This window comes from Dreissena polymorpha, chromosome 2 (genome assembly GCF_020536995.1).
Source record: "Dreissena polymorpha isolate Duluth1 chromosome 2, UMN_Dpol_1.0, whole genome shotgun sequence".
NCBI classification, from domain to species: Eukaryota; Metazoa; Mollusca; class Bivalvia; order Myida; family Dreissenidae; genus Dreissena; species Dreissena polymorpha.
Window position 1 is genome coordinate 107,594,605 of NC_068356.1, and position 16,905 is coordinate 107,611,509.

General features: G+C 36.6%; 2 protein-coding genes across 3 annotated transcripts in view; one reads left to right on the forward strand and one right to left on the reverse strand.

Annotated features, from left to right (window-relative positions):
• Nucleotides 1-15,961, forward strand: part of LOC127868397 (integrator complex subunit 1-like) — a 200,146-nt gene extending 184,185 nt beyond the window's left edge. The window contains exons 39-41 of the mRNA XM_052410148.1: nt 3,896-4,082; nt 11,591-11,721; nt 15,805-15,961. Of these exons, the coding sequence (XP_052266108.1) occupies nt 3,896-4,082; nt 11,591-11,721; nt 15,805-15,829 (343 nt within the window). The 3' untranslated portion in view covers nt 15,830-15,961. The remainder of the gene's footprint in view (nt 1-3,895; nt 4,083-11,590; nt 11,722-15,804) is intronic.
• Nucleotides 1-16,905, reverse strand: part of LOC127868416 (putative proline-rich protein 21) — a 408,141-nt gene that overhangs the window by 315,096 nt on the left and 76,140 nt on the right. The window lies entirely within an intron of this gene.

Sequence of the window (16,905 nt, forward strand, 5' to 3'; positions counted from 1 at the left end):
TAGCGGAACTTGGATCAAACTTCTGGACATGTAGTAACATAGCTGAACTTGGACCAACCAATGATCAAACTTCAGGACACGTAGTAACATAGCAGAACTTAGACCAACCAAGGATCAAACTTCAGGACATGTAGTAACATAATGGAACTTGGACCAAACAAGGCATCAAACTTCAGGAAATGTAGTAACATAGCTAAACTTTGACTAACAAAGGATCAAACTTATGGACATGAAGTAAAATAGTGGAACTTGGACCAACCAAGGATCAAATCTCAGGACATGTAGTAACAAAGCGGAACTTGGACCAAACAATGATTAAACTTGTGTACATGTATTAACATAGAGGAACTTGGACTAAACAAGAATCAAACTTCAGGACATGTTGTTAGATAGCAGAACTTGGACCAACCAAGAATCTAACTTCAGGACATGTAGTAACATAGCATAACTTGGACCAACCAAGGATCAAACTTCAGGACATGTAGTAACATAGCAGAATTTGGACCAACCAAGAATCAAACTTCAGGACATGTAGTAACATAGCAGAACTTGGACCAAACAAGAATCAAACTTCAGGACATGTAGTAACATAGCAGAACTTGGACCAACCAAGAATCCAACTTCAGGACATGTAGTAACATAGCTGAACTTGGACCAACCAAGAACCAAACCTCAAGACATGTAGTAATATAGCTGAACTTGGACCAACTTTTGGACATGTAGTAACATAGCGAACATAGCGGAACTCAGAAAACCAATGATCAAACTTCAGGCCATGTAGTAACATAGTGGAACTTTTACCAAACAAGGATCTAACTTCAGGACATTGTAGTAGCATAGCTGAATATTGACTAACCAAGGATCAAACTTATGGACATGAATCAAAATAGTGGAATTTGGGCAAACCAAGGATCAAACTTCAGGACATGTAGTAACATAGCGGAACATGGACCAAACAAGAATCAAACTTCAGGACATGTTGTTAGATAGCGGAACTTGGACCAACCAAGAATGAAACTTAAGGACATGTAGTAACATAGCATAGCTTTGACCAACCAAGGATCAAACTTCTGGACATGTAGTAACATAGCAGAACTTGGACCAACCAAGGATCAAATGTCAGGAAATGTAGTAACATACTTTTAGCTGAACTTGGACCAACCAAGAATCAAACTTCAGGAAATGTAGTAACATACTTTTAGCTGATCTTGGACCAACCAAGAATCAAACTTCAGGACATGTAGTAACATAGTATAACTTGGACCAACCAAGGATCAAACTTCTGGACATGCTGTAACATAGCAGAACTTGGACAAACCAAGGATTGAACTTCAGGACATGTAGTAACTTAGCAGAACTTGGACAAACCAAGGATCAAACTTGTGGACATATAGTAACATAGTAAAACTTGGACCAACCAAGGATCAAACTTGTGGACATGTAGTAACATAGCAAAACTTGGACAAACCAAGGATCAAACTTCAGCATATGTAGTAACATAGCTGAACTTTGACTAACAAAGGATCAAACTTCAGGACATATGGAACTTGAACCAAACACAATGTTCCATTGACATCTGAAAAGAACACTGCATTTTCAATGTATCTGTATTTTATTTAATAAAAAAACAACACTTGTCATATATTAGAATAACTTTTTTAATTTTGAAGATCTAGTTTTATGGAATTGCCAAGTTCCTTTTGTCCTCCATTGTTTTACTGCCCTTATTTGTACTACAAATATGTATATCCTTTACAGATCAATGCTACCCAGACATTTAAACAGACATACTCTGTGACATGTTGGCACTCTTGTTAGACTATAATGATAATGAAGGTAGCATTTTGAGTGCTTTAATTATTAACTCCAAAAAGTCTTTTGTTTTCGTTTTTATTTAACTTTGTTGGATAAATGATTCACTTAAAAAATACTAAGATAATTATATAATTATATTATATAGCCCCCATTACCATTGGTAATGGGGGCTATATAGGAGTCACTTTGTCGGTCTGTCTGTCGGTCTGTCCCGAAAGCTTGTCCTGGCCATAACTAAGTTGTTCATTGTGAGATTTTAAAATCATTTGGCACATTTGTTCAACATAATTGGACGGTGTGTCGCGCCAAAAAATTACGTCAATATCTCAAAGGTCAAGGTCACACTTTGAGTTCATAGGAAAAAAATGGCCATAAATGAGCTTGTCCGGGCCATAACTTTGTCATTTATTGTGAGATTTTAAAATCATTTGGCACATTTGTTCACCATCATTGGACGGTGTGTCGCGCGAAAGAATACGTTGATATCTCAAAGGTCAAGGTCACACTTTGAGTTCAAAGGTCAAAAATGGCCATAAATGAGCTTGTCCGGGCCATAACTTTGTAATTTATTGTGAGATTTTAAAATCATTGGGCACATTTGTTCACCATAATTGGACGGTGTGTCAAGCAAAAAAATTACGTCGATATCTCCAAGGTCAAGGTCACACTTTGAGTTCAAAGGTAAAAATAGGCAATAAATGAGCTTTTCTGGGCAATAACTATGTCGTTCATTGTGAGATTTTAAAATCATTAGGCACATTTGTTCACCATAATTGGACGGTGTGTTGTGCAAAAGAATTAGGTAGATATCTCCAAGGTCAAGGTCACACTTTGAGTTCAAAGGTCAAAAATGGCCATAAATGAGCTGGTCCAGGCCATAACTATGTTGTTCATTGTAAGATTTGAAAATCATTTGGCACATTTGTTCACCATCATTGGATGGTGTGTGGCCCGAAAGAATTACGTTGATATCTCCAAGGTCAAGGTCACACTTTGAGTTCAAAGGTAAAAATAGGCAATAAATGAGCTTTTCTGGGCAATAACTATGTCGTTCATTGTGAGATTTTAAAATCATTAGGCACATTTGTTCACCATAATTGGACGGTGTGTTGTGCAAAAGAATTAGGTAGATATCTCCAAGGTCAAGGTCACACTTTGAGTTCAAAGGTCAAAAATGGCCATAAATGAGCTGGTCCAGGCCATAACTATGTTGTTCATTATAAGATTTGAAAATCATTTGGCACATTTGTTCACCATCATTGGATGGTGTGTGGCCCGAAAGAATTACGTTGATATCTCCAAGGTCAAGGTCACACTTTGAGTTCAAAGGTAAAAAATGGCCATAAATGAGCTTTTCCAAGCCATATCTATGTCGTTCATTGTGAGATTTTAAAATCATTTGTTCACCATCATTGGACGGTGTGTAACAAGAAAGAATTATGTCGATATCTCCAAGGTCAAGGTCACACTTTGAGTTCAAAGGTCAAAAATTGCTATAAATAATAATGGCATAATAATTCTTAAAAATCGCATAAATTAGCTTCTCTTGTGTTGTAAAGACAGCATGCAAAATAGTCTGTGTCAATGCGGCACGTGGGGGTATACATCGCGTCTGTGACAAAGCTCTAGTTTCATTTTAAAACCTTGTACTCTATTATCTTTATTATACATTAAGTTCAATACTAGTGAGCTCTCATGTTTTAGATGAGATAAACTGAATGAAAATCATTTTCTGTTAAACAGCATTTCTTTTTAAGAGGTTTTAATTGTTTGCTGGACTTTCCAGAAATATGTGTAAATATAGCACATATGTCAGGAATCAGTGAAATTTCAGTGACTTAGCTAAAATTAATTCTTATTGAACTGTGACAAACCTAATTAACAACTGCCTAACTGACCAATGTGTGTGCATATTCTTTTGATGAACCAATTTCATTTCCCGTTACATTTTTTACCATTGTTTACCATCATTTGAATATGAATTGCTTGTACCATTCCCAGGTTTGATGTGAGGATGAGAATTAATACGCTTTTGTAATGAAATGAAACAATAGTTGATGCCTGCTCTATGTGTTTGCAGACAGCTGCCTGCCCTTGCTGCTCTACTGAAGGGGAAGAGCCAGTTCTCATTTGCCCAGTTCCGCCAGCAGGGCCTGCTCTCTCTGTCTGAGTGTGTTCTCAGCATCCTGCAGCTCCTAGCTCCTGCCATTTTCAAACAACACGCTGCCCTTAATGATATTCTCACAGAATTTTTTAATGTGCTGCAGGTTTGAATAAATTATATGTAAATCATATTTAATTAAATTGTATTATTACACAAGAGTTTCACCTGAGAACAACGTTCACATTATTAGTTTTTGTGATCGCCTTTTGTTTGTTATAGGTAATATGTCGCCAACATTTACCTTGTTAACACTCCAGAGGCCACATTAATTGTCCAATCTGCACGAAACTGTGTCAGAATATGTGTCCCAATGATTTCTTGGTAGAATTTGAAACTGAGCCCTGTGAGGTCAAAAAATGGACCAAGTTAATGAAACTAGAAGTCACATTTATAGTTGTTGTAATGAAAGCTCGCCTTAGTGCAGGAAATGGTTGTTGTTTGTCAAACAACATGGCTGCTTAGAGGTGAGGCAGTTTCCTTTTATGGCTTTTTGTAGAAGCTTGTTAGCACAATAGAAGTCACATTGTTAATTCAATCTTTATGAAAATTGGTCAAAACTTTTGTTCTGATGATAGCTTCTGGAAGCTAGAAAATGTTCCTTGTTTGTCAAAAAACATGGCTGCCAGGGGGCAGGGAATTTTCTTTTTTTGGCTTGGGTGAATTTTTGTTTACACCGTAGAAGTCACTGTTCTAATGGTATCCCAGCCCTGTTCAACAATTGATACAGCCTGTTGAAAAGTATGGCTGACAGGGGGTGGGGCAGTTTTCCTTGTATGGCGATAATGAAACCATGTTTACACACTACTAGTCACATATTTAGTCCTAACTTCATGAAACTTGGTGAGAACATTTTTTTCTTACGATATCTCACCTGAGTTTGAAAACGATTCTTGTTTGTTGAATTATTATGTCACCAGGGAGAGGGAAAGTTTTACTTACATGACTTTGATAAAGCCTTGTTAAAAGAAGTCACAGTTATGGTCCAATGTTCATGAAATTTGGTCAGAATATTTTTTGATATATTGGCATAGATAGAAAATGGTTTGAGTTGTAAAAAAACATGCCACCAGGGGTTTGGTGAGTTTCCCTTATATGGCTTTTTTAAAACCTTGCGTACTTTGTAAAAATCACATTTATATTCCAATCTGCATTAAACTTGATCAGAGCATTTGTTCTAATCATATATGTGGTCCATGGATCTCTTGTTTATTCAATCTTGATAAACTTTGGACAATATTTTTATCTTAACAACATTGTGGCCAAGTTGTTATCTGAGTTGCATGCGTTGCAAAACTAGGTCACCAGGTCGAATCATAGCAAATCTTGGAACAACTACAGATGCCATATTTATGACTCCTTGGTGTAATGAACTGGGTCAGATTGTTTTTTTATTACAACATCATTATATCTTGGCATGAGCATTTAAAAACTAGGTCACCAGGTCAAATTTAAGAAAAACCTTGTGACCACTCTAGATGCTTCATTTATGTCTCATCCTTGATCATACTTGGTCAGAATGTGAATCTTGATAATATGTAGGCCAAGTTTAAATTTAAATCCTATGTGTCCAAAAACTAGGTAAGCAGGTCACATATTATAATAACCAAATTACTAGTCTGCTAGTATCATTATTACTCAATTTTGATGAAGCATGAACAGTCCATCCGTCCGTGCGTCCGTCCATCCGTCCGTGCACAATTTTTGTCCGGGCTATTTCTCAGCAATAAATGACTGGAATTCAATGAAACTTTATGGAAAGCTTCACTACCAAGAGGAGATGTGCATATTATCAACGGGGTCTGGTCGGATGAATTTTCACAGAGTTATGGCCCTGTGAAATTTTCCATTAACTGTACATATAGTGCAATTCTTGTCCGGAATATTTCTCAGCAACTAATGATCAGAATTCAATGAAACTTTATGGGAAGCTTCACTACCAATGGGAGATATGCATATTATCAACGGGATCTGGTCGGATGATTTTTCAAAGAGTTATGGCCCTTTGAAATTTTCCATTAACTGTACATAATAATGAAATTCTTGTTCGGGCTATTTCTCAGCAACTTATGATCGGAATTCAATGAAACTTTATGGGAAGCTTCACTACCAAGAGGAGATGTGCTATTATCAGCGGGATTCTGGTCGGATGATTTGTCACAGAGTTATGGCCCTTTGAAATTTTCTATAAAAAATTCTTGTCCCCCCAACTACTGTGCCCTCAAGACGTTTCCTTTTATCTGAATATATAGTGCAATATTGTGACAAAAAAAAACTTTGGGGAGCATCGCCCGTTTCCAACGGTTTCTTGTCTTAGTCTTGTTATTCTAAAACTATGGAAATTAAACAAAACTTGTTAACAAACAGTAGTGTGCAAAATATATTTGACAGGTGTTATGTCAACTTAGCATTATTAGAAACATTAAAATATATGTCTGTTCTGCTTAACTAAAGAATGTTAGATACTGACTCTGTGCAAACTGATGGCTAATGGTGCTCAATTATCTTTGATGGTGAGAAAATATTCATCGTTGTGCTTTATGTTTATTTTCTTCCAGCCAATTTTCTCTAAATTAGTTACCAAACATTTTCAAGTATATTTATGTTGGGTGCTCATTGTATTCATACCATTTCTAGCTATGTATTTGGCAGTTGACAGCACTTAGAGCATTATCATCATTGTTTAAAATAATATCCACTGGAAGGCAAATGATTAAGTAAAGTTGCTTATATTTGGGGTGTACATGTGTATATGTAATCATCAACAAGTGCTAGAGTTTGTAAGCTATGCTCATAAATACAGCCCAATATCATGACAGCTTATAGATTACACAAGTCTTATTTCCCAACAGAAGATCACCTCGGTTTGGTAGCCTTTGCCCTGTTTTTATGCCCCCTTTCGAAGAAAAGGGGGTATATAGTTTTAGCAGTGTCCGTCTGTCAGTCTGTCTGTCACACTTTTCGTGTCCGCTCTCTATTTCAAATACTGTTCATCCGATCTTTACGAAACTTGGTTAGATGTTGTATCTAGACAATATCTAGGTCAAGTTCGAATATGGGTGATGCCGGCTCAGAAACTAGGTCACGGGGTCGAAAAAACCAATCCAAGGGAACTAATAAGCTTTAAATGGACATAATTATCTGACCTGCCAATTTATAGTTTTGTTAAATAAATCAAAGCGGCGCAGTAGGTGGCATTGTGTTTCTGACAAACACGTCGTGGTAAAAGGTCATGGTCATCCTTCAAGGTCTAAGGTCAAAAATACAAATCCAAGGGAATTAATAAGCTTTAAAGGGAGATAATTATTCAATATTGAACATAGCAACTTGATATTTGGCATGCATGTGTATCTCATGGAGCTGCACATTTTGAGTGGTGAATCTACAGTCACGGTAGTGGTTTTTAATTATTTGCTACTAAAAATAGAGTATGTTAGAGACAATTATTTTCAAGGGAAGTAATTGATATAATTATAATTCTCATATTATATATTTCCTTACCAAGAATTTAAGTTCTTTTCACAGTTACTGTACAGATTTTTTATTTGGATTATTTATAACTCAAATGATTGATTTGTCAAAGGTTTTTAGCTCATCTATTTTTTGAAAAAAAAATATGAGCTATTGTCATCGCCTTGGCGTCGGCGTCGGCGTCTGCGTCGGCGTCGGCGTCCGGTTAAGTTTTACGTTTAGGTCCACTTTTCTCAGAAAGTATCAATGCTATTGCATTCAAACTTGGTACACTTACTTACTATCATGAGGGGACTGGGCAGGCAAAGTTAGATAACTCTGGCGTGCATTTTGACTGAATTATGTGCCCTTTTTATACTTAGAAAATTGAAAAGTTTGGTTAAGTTTTGCGTTTAGGTCCACTTTTTTCAGAAAGTATCAATGCTATTGCATTCAAACTTGGTACACTTACTTACTATCATGAGGGGACTGGGCAGGCAAAGTTAGATAACTCTGGCGTGCATTTTGACAGAATTATGTGCCCTTTTTATACTTAGAAAATTGAAAATTTTGGTCAAGTTTTGTGTTTAGGTCCATTTTATTCCTTAAGTATCAAAGCTATTGCTTTCATACTTGCAACACTTACTAACTATCATGAGGGGACTGTGCAGGCAAAGTAATGTAACTCTGACTGGCATTTTGACAGAATTATGTGCCCTTTTTATACTTAGAAAATTGAAAATTTGGTTATGTTTTGTGTTTAGGTCCACTTTATTCCTACAGTATCAAAGCTATTGCTTTCATACTTGCAACACTTATTTACTATCGTAAGGGGACTGTGCAGGCAAAGTTATGTAACTCTGACTGGCATTTGGACGGAATTATGGGCCCTTTATACTTAGAAAATTGAAAGTTTGGTTAAGTTTTGTGTTTTGGTCCACTTTACCCCTAAAGTATCATAGATATTGCTTTCATACTTGGAACACTCGCAAACTATCATAAGGGTACAGTAAAGGACAAGTTGCATAACTCTGGATGTCATTTTTATGGAATTATGGCCCTTTTTTGACTTAGTAACTTTGAATATATGGTTAAATTTTGTGTTTCGATCCACTTTACTTCTAAAGTATCGAGGCTATTGCTTTGAAACTTCAAATACTTTCATGCTATCATGAGGTTACTGTACCTGGCAAGTTGAATTTTACCTTGACCTTTGAATGACCTTGACTCTCAAGGTCAAATTATTAAATTTTGCTAAAATTGCCATAACTTCTTTATTTATGATTAGGTTTGATTGATACTTTGACAAAACAACACTTACCTGACATACCACAATAAACTCCACCCAAACCATCGCCCGTGCCCCCCCCCCCCCCCCTCCCCCCCCCCCCCCCCCCCCCGAATCCCCCCCCCCCTATTTTTTTTTTTTTTTTTTTTTTTAATATTATCTCACAACCACCACACCCTCACACTATACCCACCCCACCCCACCCCCTCCCCAATTTTTTTTTTTTAAAAGGTTAAAAAACAAAACAATTTATTTTGCTTATTTTATGTTTGAAATACCGTCCAACCATCGCACCCAAGAATCCCCCCCCCCCAACCCTTCACCCGAATCCCCCCCCCCCCCCCAAATTTTTTTTTTTTTTTTTTTTTTTTTTTTTTTTTTTTTTTTTTTTTTAAGATCATCTCACAAATAACCACCACACCCTCACACTATACTCCCCCCCCCCCCCACCTCACCCCCCCCCCAATTGTTTTTTTAAACGGTTAAAAAAACACAAATATTTATTTTTATTATTTTATGTTTGAAATACCGTCCAACCATCGCACCCAAGAATCCATACCCCCGACCCCCCACCCCCCCCCTTCCCGATTTTTTTTCCCCTTTTTTTGGCATTTTTGGAAGATAATGTAATAAATGTCCACACCCCCACACAATGCACCATTCTTCACTCCACCCCTCCCTCCTTTGTGATTGAAAATGAGAGTCCCTTCACCTATAAAAAGAAAATAGATGAGCGGTCTGCACCCGCAAGGCGGTGCTCTTGTTTAAATGATATAATAATCATTTCTTTCCTGTACTAATTTGTGAATGGTAGGGTTCGTTACATACATGTACCTGTGGACTTATGTCCATAAATTCATGATGAACTCTGGCTATCATCTCTTTGATAAACCACAGGCCTTGGTTGTCAGGCCCCTTTCGAAGAAAAGGCAGGTATATACTTTTCGCACTGTCCGTCTGTCAGTCTGTCACACTTTTCGTGTCCGCTCTCTATTTCAAAGGCCAGCCAGGCTTATGTCATGGTCCTGTGTTCGTCGTGCGTGCGTCCGTGCGTTAACTTTTTCTTTTTACATCTTCTTCTCCTACAACAAGTCCAATTCTGATAAAAATTCTCACAAATGTTCCTGGGGTGAACCTCTTTCAAATTTGTTCAAATTATGCCCCTGGCGTCAAATTTGACCCCGCCCCGGGGGTCAATAAATTGAACTTATGCTTATATAAAGCCTATTTTGTGCAAACTTTAAAAATCTTTTTGTCCATAACCATTGGGCCTAGTGCTACCACATTTGGTATGTAGTGACATTCAATAGTTCTCTACTTTGTTTGTTCAAATTATGCCCCTGGGGTCAAATTTGACCCTGTCCCTGGGGTCACAAAAATGAACATATGCTTATATAAAGCCTATTTTGTGCAAACTTTAAAAATCTACTTGTCCATAACTGTAGGGCCTAGGGCTACCAAATTCGGTATGTAGTGACATCTAATAGTTCTTTACTTAGTTTGTTCAAATTATGCCCCTTGGGTCAAATTTGATCATGCCCCGGGGGTCACAAAAATGAACATACGCTTAAATAAGGCCAATTTTGTGCAAACTTTAAAAATCTTTTTTCCATAACCGTATGGCATAAGGCTACCAAAATGGTATGTAGTGACATCTAATAGTCCTCTACCAAGTTTGTTCAAATTTAGCCCAAGGGATCAAATTTGACCGTTACCCAGGGTCACAAAATTGAACTTATGCTTATATTGGGCCTATTTTCTGCAAACTTTAAAAATCCTATTGTCCATAACCATTGGGCCTATTTCTACCAAATTTGGTATGTATTAAAATCTTAAAGTTCTCTTCATGTTTTTTCAAATTATGCCCCTGGGGTCAAATTTGACCCTTCCCCGGGGGTCACAAAAATGAACATATGCTTAAATAAGGCCTATTTTGTGCAAACTTTAAAAATCTTCTTGTTCATAATTATAGAGCCTAGGGCTACTAAATTTGGTATGTAGTGACATCTAATAGTCCTCTACCAAATTTGTTCAAAATATTCTTCTGGGCTCAAATTTTACCCTGCCCCGGGGTCACAAAACTGAACATTATAGCCTCTTTTATGCAAACTTTAAAAATCTTCCTATCCATAACCATTGGGCCTAGGGCTACCAAATTTGGTATGTAGTGACATCTTATAGTTCTGTACCAAGTTTGTTCAAATTATGCCCCTGGGACCAAATTTATCCCTTGAAGGCTCCCATTAAAAAGTTGTTCAGTTCAAGAAAATTTGATTCTTCAAAAAACATGGCCACAGGAAGTCGTTGAACTTTGCATGTTTATGCGTTTTTGCTGTTTATTAATTATGAATATACTATTTTCTTCTCAAACTAAAAGTTTATCAAAATACACTTGGAATAACTTTTTAATTATAAGAGATAAATGCATACATGTCGAGCGTGAAAGGTAGACCAACATGTTAACTATCCATAAATGTTAACCCTTTACCAAACGACACATTTTGGACTGCCCCAAATTGAAAGAGATTGCAGAGGAGATATAATATTGTAAAGGACTATTTACAAATTGGCTGGGTGGGGTAGACATCATTGTGATAAAAGGAGAAATTGCTCATCATGAGCAATTTCTCCTTTTTGAAACCGGAAGTCCTGTTTTCAAAACGAAAACAAACACTTCAGAAGGAAAGAGAAAGTCACATGCTTGAGTACATTTCAACCCATGCGCATTGCAGGCTTTTTTCGCATAAAAAAACAGTGGATCGATACAGGGCCATCATGGCCCTCTTGTTTAATGATACACCAGTTTTAGCCCATATTATGTTCAAAATTTGAGGTATTTTGTGAACATTAAATTATTATTCATATTTGTTTGACAGGCATATAGTAATGTGCACATCAAAAAGATTGGACCTTTTGCTGCAAAGCTAGTCCTTTTCCTTGACCAGTATGTGAACTGTGACTCCATAAGGGCTACCAGCGTGCTGCAGAGACATGTTCAGCTTCTCATGTAAGTTAGAATCATTTGATAAGAGACACTCATTCTTCAGTCAATCACAATGATCAGTCTCCAATGCAATTTTGTTTATTAGTATTTTTAAAAATACCTTACTCTACACAAATTAGCTTCACTCGCATCCCTAGTTTATCCGTGGTTTTCAGCACCCGACAATTCTTGCTATGCAAAACACATACACTTGATCTGATGTTACAGTTTGGAACCAAATGAATATAAACTTTCAGTACATGTAAGTGTAAACGTAAAAGCTGTTAATCTGACTGAGCTTGTGCAGACTGTAAACTCATTATTAATGTAATTGAAGATAACTTGTCTCAAATGTTCATCATGAGGAGAAAGTATTCATGTTACTCACTTCTTCAAACATAAATGGTCAAGGTCAAAGTTGGGCATATAACAGCTTTTTTATGCCCCCGGATCGAATGATCAGGGGTATATTGTTTTTGGCCTGTCTGTCTGTCATTCTGTCCCAAAACTTTAACCTTGCAATATTGAAGATAGCAACTTGATATTTGTCATGCAGGTGTATCTCATGAAGCTGCACATTTTAAGGGATGAAAGGTCAAGGTCATCCTTTAAGTTCAAAAGTAAAAAATACAATCCAAGGAAAGTAATAATCTTTAAAAGAGAGATAATTTCTAAACCTGCCAAATGATATATTGAAATTTTATTTCAAAGGGGGCATTGTGTTTCTGACAAACACATCTCTTGATTTTTTTGGAAATTGATATTTTTCTCAAGTTATCATATTGATATTTAGTGTATTTTTTGCCCCTGTTATGCTTGCAATGCATTTATTCATTTTACACTTGTACAAGTATATACCTTCATAAACAAAATAACATTATTTACGGCTCTAGCAAACTTAATTGAATATCCAAGTAGAAAGATTGTCATGTTAATGAAAGGGAAAGATTGTCATGTTAATGAAAGAAAAAGATTGTTAAGGTAACATTTCATCAATAATTGCTTTAGATATCTGACATTCCCAGAATAAATTTTCTAAATTTTCCTCACTTTGTTTGCAAAGTGAACATTATGGGTCATCAGTAATTTTCAATTTATTCAAAAGACTTTTTCTTCCCAATATCCTGTGAATTAACCTATATTGGAACCATTGAACCTTAACATCACTGGTTATTAAAAGAGTAGCTCAAATAAGCAATGCCATTCTTTTTCATTAATTATGGTATTGAGTTTTGTACACCATTTTGCTTTAACTGATGGTTGTTCATTATTATCCCTCGCCATAGGCGGAGGGATATTGTTTTGGCATTGTCCGTCCGTCTGGAGCCATATTTTTGAAGTGCTTTGGCGGATTTCATTGAAACTTGGTATGTATATGGATAAGAGGATGATGCACGCCAAATGGCATTGCACACCATCGGATAATAACGGAGTTATGGCCCTTTGTATCTTGAAAAAATGCTTTTTTGAGTGTCAAATATAATACTTTTGTGTCCAGAAGCAGTTTGGCGGGGGATATCAATTCAACGAATTTGCTTGTTTTTATTTAGAATGGTGTAAGGGTTTGATAATTTGCTGCGTATAGGCAAGTATACAATATTTTTTCACAAATTTATCAATTGCTCTTGTCACTCCTGTATAATGAATGAAATTTATGTTCAAATTGTACATTGTATTTAATTCACCAAGAGAGATAAAGGTTCCATTTTTTAGTATATCACCCGAACAATGAAATTCCAGCTACAAACCAGGACTAAAAGAAAACACTTTTATTTCCTATCAATATATTTGGATTATAAAAAAGTGGATAACACAAGAAATCATCTGTGTTTACTTCTAATTTACCACAATAAAAAGAGAAGCTTTTTAAAACATCTACCCAAAAACATGGTTAGAAATTATGTTAGATATATTTAAAGCATAATGATAACTGCAATTAAAGAGTTTATATGTATTAAAATAGAGTTTTGTGATTTCTATCCAATTTCCCCTCAATGATTTATTTTTTTGTAACTATGTGAGTTTCAATTCTGGAATAAATGCATCCGAATTGATCATTTGTAAACCTCCTTCACTCTATACTCTTTTACCATTGTTATCCCCCGCCATAGGAGGAGGGATATTGTTTTGGCGTTGTCAGTCCATCCGTCCGTCTGTCTTTCCGTCCTTCCGTCCGTCCGTCCACACTTTTGTGTCCGGGGCCATATCTTGAAAGTGCTTTGGGGGATTTCCTTGGAACTTGGTATGAGTATATATATGGATAAGAGGATGATGCACGCCAAATGGCATGGTACACCATCGGATAATAACGGAGTTATGGCCCTTTGTATGTTGAAAAACTGTGTGTCCAGAGCCATATCTTGGAAGTGCTTTGACGGATTTCATTGAACCCGCCATAGGCGGAGGAATATTGTTTTGGCGTTGCCCGTCCATCCGTCTGTTTGTCTGTGCATCTGGCACTTTTGTGTCCCGGAGCCATATCTTGGAAGTGCTTTGGGGGATTTTCTTGAAACTTGGTATAGATAAGAGGATGATGCACCCCAAATGGTATTGTACACCCAGGGTTTTTTTTGGCCCGATTTTATAGCCAAAATTCGGCTATGTTTCCCAATCCCAAAAAGTATACTTTTTTCCCAAAATGTGGCAAAAAATTCGCAATTGCAAAAAAAAAAAAAAAAATTTTTTTTTTTTTTTTTTTTAGAAAGAAGTCTTATGTGTATTTTATCTCAATTTTAATTCAATTACATCTAACAAAGTATTATATGATTTTTTCTTTTAATTTGAATGATTATAAGAGTTAAATCAAATTTAGTATTTCCCTAATCAGTGGACTTTTCGTGTGGAAAAAAAGGCTAATGATTTTATTTTCCCAATTTCATGAAAATGCCGATAAAATTCCCAATTCCAAAGCCATGGGCTATCTTCCCAAAAAGTGGAAAAAAAACCCTGACACCATCTGATGATAACGGAGGTATGGCCCTTTGTATCTCGAAAAAATGCTTTTTTTGTGTGTGTCCAGAGCCATATCTTGGAAGTGCTTTGACGGATTTCATTGAAACTTGGTATGAGTATATATATGGATAAGAGGATGATGCACGTTGGCGTTGTCCATCCGTCCAGAAAACTTTTGTGTTCAGAAGTATAATGGCAGGGGATATTAATTCAACGAATTTGCTTGTTGAAAACTTTATTTTACTCTGCCTGTCCCAAATAAAGCTCAGAAAAAAAGATTTTATTATACCCCCACAAACGAAGTTTAGGGGATATATAGGAGTGAGCTTGTCTGTTTGTCGGTCCGCTCCCTTATTCAAGTTGTTTTCATCCGATCTTCACCAAACTTGGTCAGATGTTGTATCTAGATGATGTCTAGGTTAAGTTCGAATATGGGTAATGCCGGGTCAAAAACTAGGTCAATGGGTCACTTAGTGCATTTTAAACATTGAGCATGGTGTCCGCTCTCTAATTCAAGTAGTTTTTATCCGAGCTTCACCAAACTTGGTCAGAAGTTGTATCTAGATGATCATTTTCAATACATAATGTTGGCTGCAGAAAGTTTTATGCAGAATAAGGGCCTTTGTCTAGTTTTTTTCTACTTAAATTAGAGTGTTTTCAATTTCTCTTTTGGATTGATCTTGCTAAAACTTACCCAGTTAAATGACCATAATATGTGATGGTTGTTTGGAAAAGAATTTTTTCTGCAACAAGTTTGATAGAATAATATCTGTTTTTCAACAACATAATATAAAGTTCCAACATTGTGTGTTTTCAACTCCTATCAGCTGGGGTGAATTAGCAAAAAGCTATTACAGCAACAAGTTTTGGCTGAATTATTGTCCTATGTCTTGTTGTCTTCTATATAGAATATGTAGTGAATTTGCTTGTGTCAAGTCAAGTGTTTGACTCCCTTGCATTTTAGCATGTGCTTTTAGCTGTGAAATGTTCTTGTTTTTTCAACACATACTTTTAGGCTCAACCCATTATTATTGCAGAATTAACCCTCTCTTGATTTCCGTCTTTGTCTATAGACATCAAGTCGAGTGTCATGTCAGATTAAGTAACTTGTGTTTTGAATGTCAGTATGCCGTGTATAAGTAGTTTACTTTTCAGCAACATATCCTCTTCCGATGCCTGAACAGTCAACTTTGAAATCACTCTTAGCCGGGCTGAGCCTACCCTGGCAGGGAGAGCACACTGCTGAAGGCAGCTCCATGGATAGCCCCATGTTGCCCAGGCAACCACCATCACCAGGCATGTCCTCATCCCACCTTGGTCCTTTCATACAACGACTCCGCAGAGATAACCCTGATGGTATGTTGAAGGCAAAGTCATAACATGGTTCATTTCATTAGTGTATGCTCACCTTTAAGATCAGGTGTAATACTTACATGATAAATATTAACCAAAACCGAAACTTTGCATAATAATTTTTGAATTCCAGTTGATTTACATTAATCAACTTGTGCATAAGTTTGTAAAAAAGGTTCGTACAAAACATATGGCATATATTCAAATTTGTTATTAGTTATTTTGAACACTCTGCATTTCTTTGCCACGACTAAATAGTTTTCAGAGACATTAATGTCATAAACCTTTTATCTTTATCTTCTGGTCAAAAGAATCATTGACTTTGGTTTTAATACCATGTGACATAATATCTCCATTGTATATATTAATGCCCCCCTTCGAAGAAGAGGGGATATATTGTTGTGCACATGTCGGTCCGTCCACCAGATGGTTTCCTTATTATAACTCGAGAATACTTAGGCCTAGGATCATGAAACTTCATAGGTGCATTGATCATGACTGGAAGATGGCCCCTATTGATTTTCAGGTCACTAGGTCAAAGGTCAAGGTCACTGTGACTCAAAATAGTAAAATGGTTTCCGGATGATAACTCAAGAATGCTTAGGCCTAGCATCATGGAACTTCATAGGTACATTGACCATGACTGGCAGATGACCCCTATCGATTTTCAGGTCACTAGGTCTAAGGTCAAGGTCACAGTGACTCAAAATAGTAAAATGGTTTCGGGATGATAACTCAAGAACGCTTACGCCTAGGATCATGAAACTTCATAGGTACATTGATCATGACTGGCAGATGACCCCTATTGATTTTCAGGTCACTAGGTCAAAGGTCAAAGTCACAGTAACTCGAAACAGTAAAATGGTTTCCAGATGATAACTCAAAAATACTTATGCCTAGGAT